This window comes from Balaenoptera physalus, assembly GCF_965194825.1.
Source record: "Balaenoptera physalus genome assembly, chromosome: 1".
Taxonomy (NCBI): Eukaryota; Metazoa; Chordata; class Mammalia; order Artiodactyla; family Balaenopteridae; genus Balaenoptera; species Balaenoptera physalus.
The window spans coordinates 120,965,457-120,981,326 of NC_138882.1; the positions used below are offsets into that span (position 1 = coordinate 120,965,457).

The window sequence follows — 15,870 nt, forward strand, 5'->3', positions numbered from 1 at the left end:
TTTACTACTGACCTAAACCTGTTTTAGAGTGCTTATTTTCAGTTCTGTAGTAGGAATAGCTATAAAAACATTAGAAAAAAATGAGTGAGAGAATTTGCAAAGAGGAGAAAACAGAGAAATAATTAATGTACTAGAATAGAGAGTTTAGAAATATGCCATGTATAAAATGTTATAAGAATGGCACCACAGATTTTTTGGATTTGACACCGAAAGCAAAGGCAATAAAAACAAAAACAAACAAGTGGAACTACATCAAACTCGAAATCTTCTGCATAGCAAAGGAAATCATTAACAAAATGAAGAGGCAACCTAGTGAATGGAAGAAAATGTTTGCAAATCATATATCTGATAAGGAGCTAATATCCAAAATATATAAAGAACTCATACAACTCAACAGCAAAAAAAACAAGCAATTTGATTTAAAAATGAGCAGAGGGTCTGAATAGGTATTTTTCCAAATAAGATGCATGGATGGCCAACAGGCAAAGGAAAAGATGCTCAACATCACTAATCATCAGGGAAAAGCAAATCAAAACCACAATGAGATATCACCTCACACCTGTTAGAATGGCTATTATCAAAAAGATAAGAAATAACAAGTGTTGGCAAGAATGTGGAGAAAAGGGAACCCTCATGCACAGTTGGTGAGAATGTAAACTGGTGCAGCCACTGTGGAAAACAGTATGGAGGTTCCTCAAAAAATTAAAAATAGAACTACCATATGATTCCACTTCTAGGTATTTATCTGAAGAAAACAAAAACATGAATTTGAAAATAATATGCACCCCCATGTTCACTGAAGCATTGTTTACAATAGCCAAGATATGGAAACAGCCTTTTAAGTGTCCATCAATGGATGAATGGATAAAGATGTGGTTTATGTGTACAATGGAACACTATTCAACCATAAAAAGGGTACATCTTGCCATTTGTGGCAACGTGGATGAGCCTTGAGGACATTATGCTAAATGAAATAAGTCAAAGACAAATACCGTATCATCTCACATATATGTGGAATCTAAAAAAAATAATTTTTAAACCAAGCTCATAGATACAGAGAATAGATTGATGGTTGCCAGAGGCAGCGGTGGGCAAAATAGGTGAAGGGGGTCAAAAGGTAAAAATTTCCAGTTATAAAATAAGTAAGCCATGGGGATGTAATGTACAGCATAGAAGCTATAGTTAATAATACTGTATTGCATATCTGAAAGTTTCCAAGAGAGTCAATCTTAAATGTTCTCATCACAAGAAAAAAATTCTGTAACTGTGTATGGTGAGGGATATTAACTAGACTTATTGTGATGATCATTTCACAATATATACAAATATTAAATCATTACGCTGTACACCTAAAGCTAATATTATTGTTGTATGTCATTTATACCTCAATAAAATTTTTTAAAAGATTGACACAACAAATTAATGGGAAAAATAATTTTTAGTATGTATAGTATTTGGAAAACTGGGTCACTATGTGGAAAAAATTTAGTTGGATCTCTCTCACACCTGGTGAAAAAGATGGACTCCAGACGGATTAAAGACCTACCTTAAAAAGTTAACACTAATAGAAAAGAATGCCCATTACCTAATGACATAAAGGTAGAGGAAGGCTTCTTAAACAAGATCCAGAAAATACAAATCATAAGGCAAAAAATGGTTGGATGTGGCTACATCAAAATTAAGGATTTCTATCAATGAAGGATGTCAAAATAATCTCACAGATGATGAATCACAAGAAGGAATTTATAACATCTAAAACCAGCAAAGAGTTTATACCTTGAATGTATAAGAATTCCTGAAAATTATCACAAAAAAATATAGGCAACCTCAAGAGCAAAATTTGGACAAAAGATATGGATAGAAATTGCACAAAAAAGTCCAACAAGTATATGAAGAGAAGTTCAGACTCAATAGTTACCAGAAAAATGCAAGTTAAAATAACAGTGAGCTACCAGTCTATACATAGACATAAACCATTATCTTAAAGTTGTGCATGTAATTTCCATGTGTTTTATGCTAACAATTTATACTATTATATGTGTTTTAAAATTTTTCATAAAATGGTTTCATAATGACATATTCTTTTGAAAAGGTTGTATGCTTTTTTCTCACTCAACGTTATTTTCTTAAAAGGTTTATTCATATTGATATTTATAGATCTATCTGGTCCATTAATTTTAACTGCTGTTGAGTTTTTCCACTGTACGAATAAATTTCAGTTTATCAGTTTCCATACTGATAATTCAGGTGATTCTACTTCTCTACTTAAATAAAGCCACCACGGACATTTCTGTGTATCTCCTAGTGCATATATGTGAGAGTAGAAACCCATGTATACAGTTAGAAATGAAAGTGCTAGGTTGTGGGTTAAGTGCATCTTCTGTTTTACTACATACAGTAAATTGCTCTCCAAAGTGATGTACCAATTTATATCCTTCTTGTGTAAGAATTCTGTCCCCACATTCTAGCCAACACTTCTAGTGTTATCAGATTTAGTACGTTTGTATTAGACTTTTTGAGGTCCTGGAATAGTCCAAGGGAACCACTTTAAATCTGCTCCCTAGCTAAGTTTCATTAAAGATTCCCTATGGATCCTATGGATGTGGATGTAATCCTATGAATTGTTTTTCTAGTAAGAACCTATCTCTTCCAATTGTGCCCTTTTGATGGACTACACCTTCTAATACTTACATCGGGGTGACAAACTCAAATGCCCTATTGGGAACAAGCATGTAATATAATAAATAAGTGAAATGGTCAGGTATGAGATGAGAAATTGGTAGGGAATGTGGTGAACTAAAGAGTGCTTATCCAATATTTGCCTTTGAGAATGCTAGCCTACACCATGCTAGTCATCTGAAGACAGGCATCCTATAAATCTTTATATATAAAATCTTTTTATATAAAATCTCCAGATTGGTAAATCTTAGCACCTTTATTCAGCTTTTTAAAATTAGTAAGTGTGAGCTGTGGGCTAAACAAAATACTTTTGTAGGTAATATTACTCTGGGATGCATGGTCAATATTGGGATAGGCCAAATGGACCTACTCCATTCACTCACCTAGATTTTATATGTTAGGAAATGGGTTTGGGTTTTTTTTTCCCCTGAATTAAGACTAGTCTGTGTTCAGGTTCTGCTATTTTGGTTATTGTCTCACAAGAGAGTTCTATTTCATTGTTCCTGCTCAGATTTGATTAACTGACCATTGATCATTGACTGTTTCAGAGTGAAAGTTTTCACTCTCTTAAACTTAAATAGCCATAGAAATAAATTATTAGGTCACTTCCATCTGGATGTAACTACTAATATTAGCATATTGCTTAAGAATATAGATCAGTGCTATCCAATAGAAATATGATGCAAGTCACAAATGTAATTAAAAATTTTCCAGTAGCCATATTTAAAAAGGTAAAAAAAAAAAATGGTGAAATTGATTTTAGTAATATTTTACTTAAACTAATATATCCAAAGCATTATCATTTTAATATGTAATCAGATAGTCATTAATTAGATATTTTGCATTTAAAAAGATTCTTTAATTAATCTATTTTTATTGAAGTATAGTTGATTTACAATATTGTGTTAGTTTCAGGGGTACAAAAATATCCGTTTTAAACAAGTAGCATAGCAGCAACATGGTGTGATAGAAATAGCTTTGGCCACAGAAGACTGGAATTTAGTTGTGACTATGCCATTGATTTACTGTGGCATCTTAAAAGAAGACCTAACTCCTCAGTTCTTCAGTTTTCTTGACTCCACTTTCCTTTTCAAGGGCACTGTACAGATCAAGTAACAATAGGAAGAAGCAATCAGAGATTATCAAGAAGGACTATATCATAGCTCTTGACATCATTTCAGTGAATGCTAAATGTTATTCCTAAGTCATTGGATCCAAATGGGAAGGAAATCCAAAAAAGAGGGGCTACATGTGTATGTATAGTTGATTCACTTTGCTGTACAGTAGAAATTAACACAACATGGTAAAGCAACTATACTCCAATAAAAATTAAAAAAAAAAAAGAAGGATATAATGTCCTCTCTTTCATAAAAGGTGAATAATATAGTTAGTCAAAGATTTACTGGTTGGTGATGAAAAAAATCACTGGTTGTGTATGTGTCTATACAGGTACACATCACCATCATAGCCAAAATAAATAAATATGTGTGGATGTTCCTTCTTATGCAAAGATTTTGATAACAAAACTATTTTTGCCTGTTTTGCATTCTTTTTGTAGTAGGTCTTTGAAATCTAGTGTGTCTTTTACATTTATAGCACATGTCAGTTTGGACTAGCCACACTTCAAGCATTCAATAGCCACTTAAACTCATCTATACTATTTAAACTCATCTACCTTAGAAAGCTTCTTAACTCATCTGCCTCATCTGTTAAAGGGGAATCATGATAATACTACCAAATATAGTTGTTGTGAGTATTAAATCAGACACACAGAAAGTATTTAACGTATGTTAATGTATACATAATCACTAGATAGATAGATAGATAGATAGATAGATAGATAGATAGATAGATAGATAGATAGATAGATATGGATGAGGATATAGATATTGGGTTGGCCAAAAAGTTCGTTCGAGTTTTTCTGTAAGACCTTAACATAAGAGCGGGAAAAACCACGAACAAACTTTTTGGCCAACCCAATATATGTGTATAAAATCATGCCCCATACATTAACTTCAGGTAGCTTCAACACTGCAAACCATTTTTTCATGATTCAGGTACCTTCTGTATGCTAATATGTAATATTATATAATCTATATATTGTCTTTGCTTGCTAGCTATTGAAAAAGAAAATGTTTCATACATTTTTAAATAAAAGTAGAAAATAACTTCATAATTGAAGACAGTCAGGGAGAAGGATTATACTCTTGTTGTAAAGCTTGTTCTACATTACCATTTTTGCTTTCTACACAGCTTGAAGTAGAATCCATAGAGACAAAGGTAGATGCGCCCTGAGCGTTGTTCACTCTGAAACAGTGGTACTGATTGCCTTCTTTCACTTCTTCTGCCAAGTTCATTCTTTACTTCAAGCTATTTTCTCCACCTAGAGCTCTCTTCCTCCTTTCTGCGCTTGGCTGGCTGACCTCTTTTTATTCTTCAGCTTTCAGTTTAAATGTCAGGTCTCAGGTTTACCCTGACCATCTTTCCTAAAATAGGTCTTGTCTTTTATTCTCCACCTCAGCGTCACAGTTGTTTCCTTTGTGAACCTGTATCATAATTTATAAATGTTCACTTTCTAATTTAGTTGTTCTTGTTTCTGTTACAAGACTTTTTGCCTCATCAGGGCAGGCCCTAGATCTCCTTTTGCTTACTAATGAAATCTCAGCAAGCAGCATAGTGCATGGCACAAAGTAGGCACCAAATATTTTTTGAATGAATTAACGAGTGGGTATGTGCTATTCCCTCATGTGTTGAGGAGCTTTCAAAGAAGGAAGTCACAGAAATGATTTCTTAAGCTAGTGTATCCACATCAAGAATCTACAAAAACTGCAGGAGTTTTGATGACATCCACTGAACTGTAAGTTCTACAAGGACAGGGACTATATTTGAATTTGAAACTCAATGTCTCCCAGCAGCCAGCCTGTCACATATTAGACATTCATATATATTTGTTGATTAACTGAATAATTAATTCTGACGTGAAGTCTTAGGCAGGACGCCTATACCAGCAGGAATTTTACTCTAAGATAAAATTTAGGATGAGTTAGAAAGAAACATCATGTTTATAGGTGATTTAAAACCAGGATGCTGTAATACTAATACAATATATGTGTATTTTCTATTATATTTTTTCCTAAAAGGGACCTGTCGGTTTACCTGGAGAAGTTGGAATGACTGCAAGCACTGGTGAAAAGGTAATTTCTTTCATTGTTTTGTTCAATAGTAAGGATTCTAAGCTAAACTCAAAGGAGAGACAGTCATATGATATTTTATGAATTAGAAATTACTCATAACTTAAAATGCATTACCTGTACTGAATCTCTTAAATATATTGCAATATAGCTGATAGCATATATGTTTCTAATTTTTAAAAGGCAGAGTACTCTTTTGGCTATAATGATGTGCTCTTAAGAGAAAAGATGAAATTGATGGTCTAGGTTTATGACTAGAAAATATTTAAATCTACTTATGAGAACAAGCTCCTAAAGGAAACAGTTTTGAAAGTGAAGAATAAGTTATCACTTTACCTGATCCAAGTTTCAGTCACAAACTCTTTATATCCTCTTGGAATTCAGTATGAAGTTATTCATGGATCTTTTTGGCTACTGTGATGGAAATTGTAATTTGCTTAAGAATTTCCATTATCTTGGGAGTGATTTTCCATATTGAATTTCAAATTTAGGAAAGTCTTTTTTTTAAAAAAATAAGTAATTCTTTATTTGAAACCAGCAAGGGCATTTTCTTGAATTTTTTTTAAAATAGAATCTTATAATGAGCTAGTAGGTAATAAACCAATAACTTCGAGTCTTTGACTGAAACCTGACTTGCTGAATATAAAGCAGAAGCATGATAGTCTAATATGCAAGGCTATTCTTTGTGAATAATTAAGTAGAGCCAAGATTAGAAGTAAATTAGATAATATTCCAGTTATTTCCATCTGAAATTTTTAATTTAAGTCAAACTCAACATATTGGCTTGGCCAAAAGGTTCCTTCGGTTTTTAAGTAAAAAATAAAAGACACATTTTTCATTTTCACCAAGAACTTTATTGAACAACTTATTCACTGTTTTGTTCCACTACCTTCTCCCATTTTTCTGGCAACTTCATAATTCCATCTTCCCAAAACTTTTTATCTTTTTTGAGCAAAGAACTATTCCAGGTGCCTTTTACAGTCTTCCAGGGAATTGAAATTTTTTCCATTAAGAGAATTTTGTAAAGACCGAAACAAATGGATATCCGAAGGTGCAATGTCTGGTGAATACGGCGGATGAATCAGAACTTCCCAGCCAAGTTGTAACAGTTTTTATTTCTTGTCATCAGAGAAACATTTGGTCTTGCGTTATCCTGATGGAAGATTATGAGTTTTCTGTTGACTAATTTCGGACGCTTTTTATCCAGTGCTGCTTTCAGTTGGTCTAATTGGGAACAGTACTTGTTGGAATTAATCGTTTGGTTTTCTGGAAGGAGCTCATAATAGAGGACTCCCTTCCAATCTCACCATATGTACAGCGTCAACTTCTTTGGGTGAAGACCGGCCTTTGGTGTGGTTCTGGTGGTTCATTTCGCTTGCCCCACGATCTCTTCCGTTCCACATTATTGTACAGTATCCACTTTTCATCGCCCATCACAATTTGTTTTAAAAACGGAACATTTTCATTACGTTTTACTAGAGAATCACACGCAGAAATACGGTCAAGAAGGTTTTTTTGCTTAAATTATGTGAAACCCAAACATCAAAGCAATTAGTATAACCATGCTGGTGGAAATGATTTTCAACGCTTGATTTGGATATTTTGGTATAACGTGGTATAACGTTGATTGTTCTCAATTAATGTCTTGATTTGATCGCTATCAACTTCAACTGGTCTACCCGACTGTGGAGCATCGTCCAGAAAGAAACCTCTAGCACAAAACTCGCAAACCACTTTTGAGACGTTTGATCAGTCACAGCACCTTCTCCATACACTGCACAAATCTTGTTTTTGTGTTTCAGTTGCGTTTTTACCTTTCTTGAAAGAATAAAGCATAATATGCAGAAAAATGTTGCGTTTTTCTTCCATCTTCAGTATTAAAACGGCTACACAAAAATTCACCAATTTTGATAATTTTTTTAAATGCACGCTGATATGACAGCTGTCATAATACAATCTAACAAAATTGTTTCGAATGAAGTTAAAGACAACTAAGTGCTACTAGAGCCATCTTACGGAAAAAAACAAACGAACCTTTTGGCCAACCCAGTATTTAAAATTCATCATTTTTTTCCCACATCCAAACTGGTCTCTTCCCAATTATCTCATTTCTATTCGTATGCCTATCTCTATTCTTCCAGTCTTCCAGAATAGATAGAGAACCCATCTTTGCATTTCCCTTTTCCTCCATCCTCTATGCCTAATCTTTTAGCAGGTCTTAGAGTTTTTTCTTTACAATTTGTGCTTTCTAATAGTCGACCCGAAGCTACCCCCTCAGACATACTCTTATTAGTTTATCTTAAATTTACCCTCTATCATATTTACGCTACCCTTTCCCTATCTTTTAATCTAGCCTACATACTATAAGCAGAAGACTAATTCTGATGGGTCATGATAAAGCATTTTGAAGAACCTTCATTAGCCTCCCTATTGTTGAAGCCTGTTAACGGCTCTACTTTGCTGTCAAGATACTATGTGATTTTGGCTTAATCAGTTCATCCAACAAATTTTCTAATATTCTCCAGTATAAACCTTTCTTGCTCCCCATCTCATATTTCATACTTGTCCCTATTCTTATTCTTACTGTTTTCTTGGTTTAGAGTATCCTCTCCCCTTCCCTCTATTCATTCAAAGCCAAACTACACTACTCAATTAAATTCCTATCTCCTCTGTAAAGTCTTTCCAGAATATTCTAATCCTTCCTGATTTCTTCCCTTCCTGGGCTTAGAATAAGTACCACACGATTTAAAATTTCATTGTCCTTTAATTGATTCATCTTTGTTAATGTCATGTTTTCAATTACTTGAGGGTACAGTCTAAGTCAAATATCTGTTATATCTCTCCAACTCTCACTTAGTACATTAAAAGTGATTGATATATACTTGTTGATTTTTTTATTAACAATATAACAAATATAAAATGACATCAGTTCAAAAAATTTAGATGGTTTTGTACTTTTTTCATTCTGGTTTAGTTACTTCTGTGTTAGGTTAAATTTTCTACAGTAACATGTTGAAAAGTCTTGGAATTTTAATGTAAATCAGTTTAGACCTTTAATCTGCTGTGGCATATGTGATTATCATGATTATGCTTAATTGTGATGGACAGATTACAGAAATAAAATTTTGTTCAATGGTTATACACTTAATTTTTACAATATGCTTTCATACTTTTACAATTCTTATATTTTATGTCTCAAAATTATAAGAATTTCTACTTGCAAAACTAGAATACGATGCATGCTCAATTTTAAATCTTGATTGTTCATAATTTCTATTTTTGTCATTTTAATAAGACTTTTTAGTATTTTATCCCTTAAAAATTATCTTAAGAGGATTTTTATTAAAAGTCTAGCAACTTTTGGGTAAAAATGCAAAATTTGTAAATTTAAAAATTACTGATAATTAGGATGAGTTTCCTGTCTAGGCTTAGCTCATTCATGACTAATTAACATGCCTCAATGTTTTTCTTTTTTCTCTGTTTTAAAAGGGAGAACGTGGAAATCCAGGGCCACTAGGTCCCCAGGGGGAAAAGGGCGTTATGGTAAGAGCTCAGTGATTTGAAAGATATGTGTCCAAAGAACATAATAAAGTTAAGGCATTCCAGAGGTAGAATTGCCTTGAATGAAATTTAAGTAAGTGAAAAATGCTATTTTGTGGTAAATTTCCATTAGAATTTTCTTCTCCTCTAAACAGTTTACCATTCAGAATGCTGATTGGCACTGAAAAGCATGCAAATCACATGGCTAGGTCGAATGAGCCTATAGTCTTAAGAGAAGAATTAAACCATCCTAAGTAAGCTTAAGTGGATGAAGAAGAAAATTCAATTAGGATTCTACTTTTTTTTTTATAGCTTATAGTTTATATGGCACATATCATCGTTGCCACTTTTCCATAAGTTTCTGGTCACAGTGTAATTATTTGATATGTGGAAAAGCAGAATCTAGAATTCATCTTACATTCTTTTATCTTTAAGATAGTAATAGCTGATAAATTTTATATCTAGATTGCAGTTTTTTCATTTATTAAAGTTTCTAAATGTGATAGAAATGAACAATTATTTTCAATTAAAGAATCTTGCTTTCAGAAAATATATTGTGGTGGATCTGGTGTACCTAATGCTATCTACAAATTCATTTTACATAAATTTTTGCTCAGTTTTAACTTCTGTATTATGAGTAGAGCACTGTAAGATTATTTTTTTACCTATCTCCAATTGCTGTCAACTAGGAAGTTTAATATACCCATAGGCTAATTAATTTCAGGAATTATTAACTCCTAAGGCATTCTCTGAATCATTTGAATATGGTTAATACCACAAAGGGTGTGTTCCTTCTGAAATTTGACAGGCTAAAGTATTTGTACACATTCACATTTCTTTTATTTTTTATTTTTTAACATCTTTATTGGAGTATAATTGCTTTACAGTGGTATGCTAGTTTCTGCTTTATGACAAAGTGAATCAGCTATATGTATACATATATCCCCATATCCCCTCCCTCTTGTGTCTCCCTCCCACACTCCCTATCCCACCCCTCTAGGTGGACACAAAGCACCGAGCTGATCTCCCTGTGCTATGTGGCTGCTTCCCACTAGCTAGCTATTTTACATTTGGTGGTATATATAAATCTATGCCACTCTCTCACTTCATCCCAGCTTACCCTTCCCACACCCCCGTGTCCTCAAGTCCATTCTCTACGTCTGCATCTTTATTCCTGTCCTGCCACTAGGTTCTTCAGAACCTTTTTTTTTTTTTTTTTTTAGATTCCATATATATGTGTTAGCATATGGTTTGTGTTTGTTTTCTTTCTGACTTACTTCACTCTGTATGACAGACTCTAGGTCCATCCAACTCACTGCAAATAACTCAATTTCGTTTCCTTTTATGGCTGAGTAATATTCCATTGTATATATATGCCACATCTTCTTTATCCATTCATCTGTCGATGGACACTTAGGTTGCTTCCATGTCCTGGCTATTGTAAATAGTGGTGCAATGAACATTGTGGTACATGACTCTTTTTGAATTATGGTTTTCTCAGGGTATATGCCCAGTAGTGGGATTGCTGGGTCATATGGTAGTTCCATTTTTTGTTTTTTAAGGAACCTCCATACTGTTCTCCATAGTGGCTATACCAATTTACATTCCCACCAACAGTGCAAGAGGGTTCCCTTTTCTCCACACCCTCTCCAGCATTTATTGTTTGTAGATTTTTTGATGATGGCCATTCTGACCTGTGTGAGGTGATACCTCATTGTAGTTTTGATTTGCATTTCTCTAATGATTAGTGATGTTGAGCATCTTTTCATATGCCTCTTGGCCATCTGTATGTCTTCTTTGGAGAAATGTCTATTTAGGTCTTCTGCCCGTTTTTGGATTGGGTTGTTTGTTTTTTGGATATTGAGCTGCATGTGCTGCTTATAAATTTTGGAGAGTAATCTTCTGTCAGTTGCTTCATTTGCAAATATTTTCTCCCATTCTGAGGGCTGTTTTTTCATCTTGTTTATGGTTTCCTTTGCTGTGCAAAAGCTTCTAAGTTTCATTAGGTCCCATTTGTTTATTTTTGTTTTTATTTCCATTTCTCTAGGAGGTGGGTCAGAAAGGATCTTGCTGTGATTTATGTCATAGAGTGTTCTGCCTATGTTTTCCTCTAACAGTTTTATAGTGTCTGGCCTTACATTTAGGTCTTTAATCCATTTTGAGTATATTTTTGTGTATGGTGTTAGGGAATGTTCTAATTTCATTCTTTTCCATGTCACTGTCCAGTTTTCCCAGCAGCACTAATTGAAGAGGCTGTCTTTTCTCTATTGTATATTCTTGCCTGCTTTATCAAAAATAAGGTGACCGTATGTGCGTGGGTTTATCTCTGGGCTTTCTATCCTGTTTCATTGATCTATATTTCCGTTTTTGTGCCAGTACCATACTGTCTTGATTACTGTAGCTTTGTAGTATACTCTGAAGTCAGGGAGCCTGATTCCTCCAGCTCTGTTTTTCTTTCTCAAGATTCCTTTGGCTATTCGGGGTCTTTTGTGTTTCCATACAAATTGTGAAATTTTTTGTTCTCATTCTGTGAAAAATGCCATTGGTAGTTTGATAGGGATTGCATTAAATCTGTAGATTGCTTTGGGTAGTATAGTCATTTTCACAATGTTGTTTCTTCCAATCCAAGAACATGGTATATCTCTCCATCTGTTTGTCTCATCTTTAATTTCTTTCATCAGTATCTTATAGTTTTCTGCATGCAGGTCTTTTGTCTCCTTAGGTAGGTTTATTCCTAGGTATTTTATTCTTTTTGTTGCAAGGGTAAATGGGAGTGTTTCCTTAATTTTTCTTTCAGAGTTTTCATCATTAGTGTATAGGAATGCAAGAGATTTCTGTGCATCAATTTTGTACCCTGCTACTTTACCAAATTCATTGATTAGATGTAGTAGTTTTCTGGTAGCACCTTTAGGATTCTCTGTGTACAGTATCGTGTCATCTGCAAACAGTGACAGCTCAACTTCTTCTTTTCCGATTTGGATTCCTTTTATTTATTTTTCTTCTCTGATTGCTGAGGCTAAGACTTTGAAAACTATGTTGAATAATAGTGGTGAGCGTGGACACCCTTGTCTTGTTCCTGATCTTAGAGGAGATGGTTTCAGTTTTTCACCATTGAGAATGATGTTGGCTGTGGGTTTGTCATATATGGTCTTTATTATGTTGAGGTAAGTTCCCTCTGTGCCTACTTTCTGGAGGGTTTTTATCATAAACAGGTGTTGAATTTTGTTGAAAGCCTTTTCTGCATCTATTGAGATGATCATATGGTTTTTCTCCAATTTGTTAATATGGTTTATCACATTGATTGATTTGCATATATTGAAGAATCCTTGCATTCCTGGGGTAAACCCCACTTGATCATGGTGTATGATCCTTTTCATGTGCCGTTGGATTCTGTTTGCTAGTATTATGTTGAGGATTTTTGCATCCATGTTCATCAGTGATATTGGCCTGTAGTTTTCTTTCCTTGTGACATCTTTGTCTGGTTTTGGTATCAGGGTGATGGTGGCCTTGTAGAATGAGTTTGGGAGTGTTCCTCCCTCTGCTATATTTTCGAAGAGTTTGAGAAGGATAGGTGTTAGCTCTTCTCTAAATGTTTGATAGAATTCGCCTGTGAAGCCGTCTGGTCCTGGGCTTTTGTTTGTTGGAAGATTTTTAATCACAGTCTCAATTTCAGTGCTTGTGATTAGTCTGTTTATATTTTCTATTTCTTCCTGGTTCAGTCTCAGAAGGTTGTGCTTTTCTAAGAATTTGTTCACTTCTTCCAGGTTGTCCATTTTATTGGCATAGAGTTGCTTGTAGTAATCTCTCATGATCCTTTGTATTTCTGCAGTGTCCATTGTTACTTCTCCTTTTTCATATCTTATTCTGTGATTTGAGTCTTCTCCCTTTTTTTCTTGATGAGTCTGGCTAATGGTTTATCCATTTTGCTTATCTTTTCAAAGAACCAGCTTTTACTTTTATTGATCTTGCTATTGTTTCCTTCATTTCTTTTTCATTTATTTCTGATCTGATCTTTGTGATTTCTTTCCTTTTGCTAACTTTGGGGGGTTTTTGTTCTTCTTTCCCTAATTGCTTTAGGTGTAAGGTTAGGTTATTTATTTTAGATGTTTCTTGTTTCTTGAGGTAGGATTGTATTGCTATAAACTTCCCTCTTAGAACTGCTTTTGCTGATTCCTATAGCTTTTGGGTCATCGTGTTTTCATTGTCATTTGTTTCTAGGTATTTTTTGACTTCCTCTTTGATTTCTTCAGTGATCTCTTGGTTATTTAGTAGCATATTGTTTAGCCTTCATGTGTTTGTATTTTTCACAGATTTTTTTCCTGTAATTGATATCTAGTCTCATAGCATTGTGGTCGGAAAAGATACTTGACATGATTTCAATTTTCTTAAATTTACTGATGCTTGATTTGTGACCCAAGATATGATCTATCCTGGAGAATGTTCCCTGAGCACTTGAGAAGAAAGTGCATTTTGCTGTTTTTGGATGGAATGTCCTATAAATATCAATTAAGTCCATCTTGTTTAATGTGTCATTTAAAGCTTGTGTTTCCTTATTTACTTTAATTTTGGATGATCTGTCCATTGGTGAAAGTGGGGTGTTAAGGTCCCCTACTATGATTGTGTTACTATCGATTTCCCCTTTCATGGCTGTTAGCATTTGCCTTATGTATTGAGGTGCTCCTATGTTGGGTGCATAAATTTTTACAATTGTTTTATCTTCTTCTTGGATTGATCCCTTGATCATTACGTAGCGTCCTTCTTTGTCTCTTGTAATAGTCTTTATTTTAAAGTCTATTTTGTCTGATATGAGTATTGCTATTCCAGCTTTCTTTTGATTTCCATTTGTATGGAATATCTTTACCCATCCCCTCACTTTCAGTCTGTCTGTATCCCTAGGTCTGAAGAGGGTCTCTTTTAGACAGCATATATATTGTTCTTGTTTTTGTATCCATTCAGCCAGTCTATGTCTTTTGGTTGGAGCATTTATTCCATTTACATTTAAGGTAGTTATCGATATTTATATTCCTATTACCATTTTCTTAATTGTTTTGGGTTTACTATTGTAGGTCTTTTCCTTCTCTTGTGTTTCCTGCCTAGAGAAGTTCCTTTAGCATTTGTTGTAAAGCTGGTTTGGTGGTGCTGAATTCTTTTAGCTTTTGCTTGTCTGTAAAGGTTTTAATTTCTCCATCGAATCTGACTGAGATCCTTGCTAAGTAGAGTTATCTTGGTTGTAGGTTTTTCCCTTTCATCACTTTAAATATATCCTGCCACTCCTTTCCGGCTTACAGAGTTTCTGCTGAAAAATCAGCTGTTAACCTTATTGGGATTCCCTTGTATGTTATTTGTTGCTTTTCCCTTGCTGCTTTTAATATTTTTTCTTTGTATTTAATTTTTGATAGTTTGGTTAATATGTGTATTGGCATGTTTATCCTAGGATTTATCCTGTATGGGACTCTCTGTACTTCCTGGACTTGATTGACTATTTCCTTTCCCATATTAGGGAATTTTTCAACTATAATCTCTTCAAATATTCTCTCAATCCCTTTCTTTTTCTCTTCTTCTTACACTCCTATAATTCGAATGTTGGTGCATTTAATGTTGTCCCAGAGGTCTCTGAGACTGTCCTCGGTTCTTTTCATTCTTTTTTCTTTATTCTGCTCTGCAGTAGTTATGTCCACTATTTTATCTTCCAGGTCATTTATCCATTCTTCTGCCTCAGTTATTCTGCTATTGATTCCTTCTAGAGAATTTTTAATTTATTTATTGTGTTGATCATCATTGTTTGTTTGCTCTTTAGTTCTTCTAGGTCCTTGTTAAATGTTTCTTGTATTTTCTGCATTCTATTTCCAAGATTTTAGATCATCTTTACTATCATTACTCTGAATTCTTTTTCGGGTAGACTGCCTGTTTCCTTTTCATTTGTTTGGTCTGTTGGGTTTTTACCTTGCTCCTTCATCTGCTGCATATTTCTCTGTCTTCTCATTTTGCTTAACTTACTGCGTTTGGGGTCTCCTTTCCACAGGCTGCAGGTTCGTAGTTCCCGTTGTTTTTGGTGTCTGCCCCCAGTGGCTAAGGTTGGTTCAGTGGGTTTTGTAGGCTTCCTGGTGGAGGGGACTGGTGCCTGTGTTCTGGTGAATGAGGCTGGATCTTGTCTTTCTGTTGGCAGGACCATGTCTGGTGGTGTGTTTTGGGGTGTCTGTGACCTTATTATGATTTTAGGCAGTCTCTGTGCTAATGGGTGGGGTTATGTTCCTGTCTTGCTAGTTGTTTGGCATAGGGTGTCCAGCACTGTAGCTTGCTGGTTGTTGAGTGGAGCTGGGTCTTAGCGTTGAGATGGAGATCTCTGGGAGAGCTTTCACCGTTTGATATTACATGGAGCTGGGAGGTCTCTGGTCTATCAATGTCCTGAACGCGGCTCTCCCACCTCAGAGGCACAGGCCTGACCCCCAGCCAGAGCACG

The 15,870-nt window shown here is 34.6% G+C and overlaps 1 protein-coding gene across 7 annotated transcripts in view; it reads left to right on the forward strand.

Annotated features, from left to right (window-relative positions):
* COL24A1 (collagen type XXIV alpha 1 chain) overlaps window positions 1–15,870 on the forward strand; it is a 408,506-nt gene that overhangs the window by 240,715 nt on the left and 151,921 nt on the right. For all 7 annotated transcript variants that reach the window (XM_082409988.1, XM_082409993.1, XM_082409994.1 and 4 more), the window contains 2 exons: window positions 5,820–5,873; window positions 9,360–9,413. In XM_082409988.1, coding sequence (XP_082266114.1) covers window positions 5,820–5,873; window positions 9,360–9,413 — 108 coding nt within the window. The remainder of the gene's footprint in view (window positions 1–5,819; window positions 5,874–9,359; window positions 9,414–15,870) is intronic.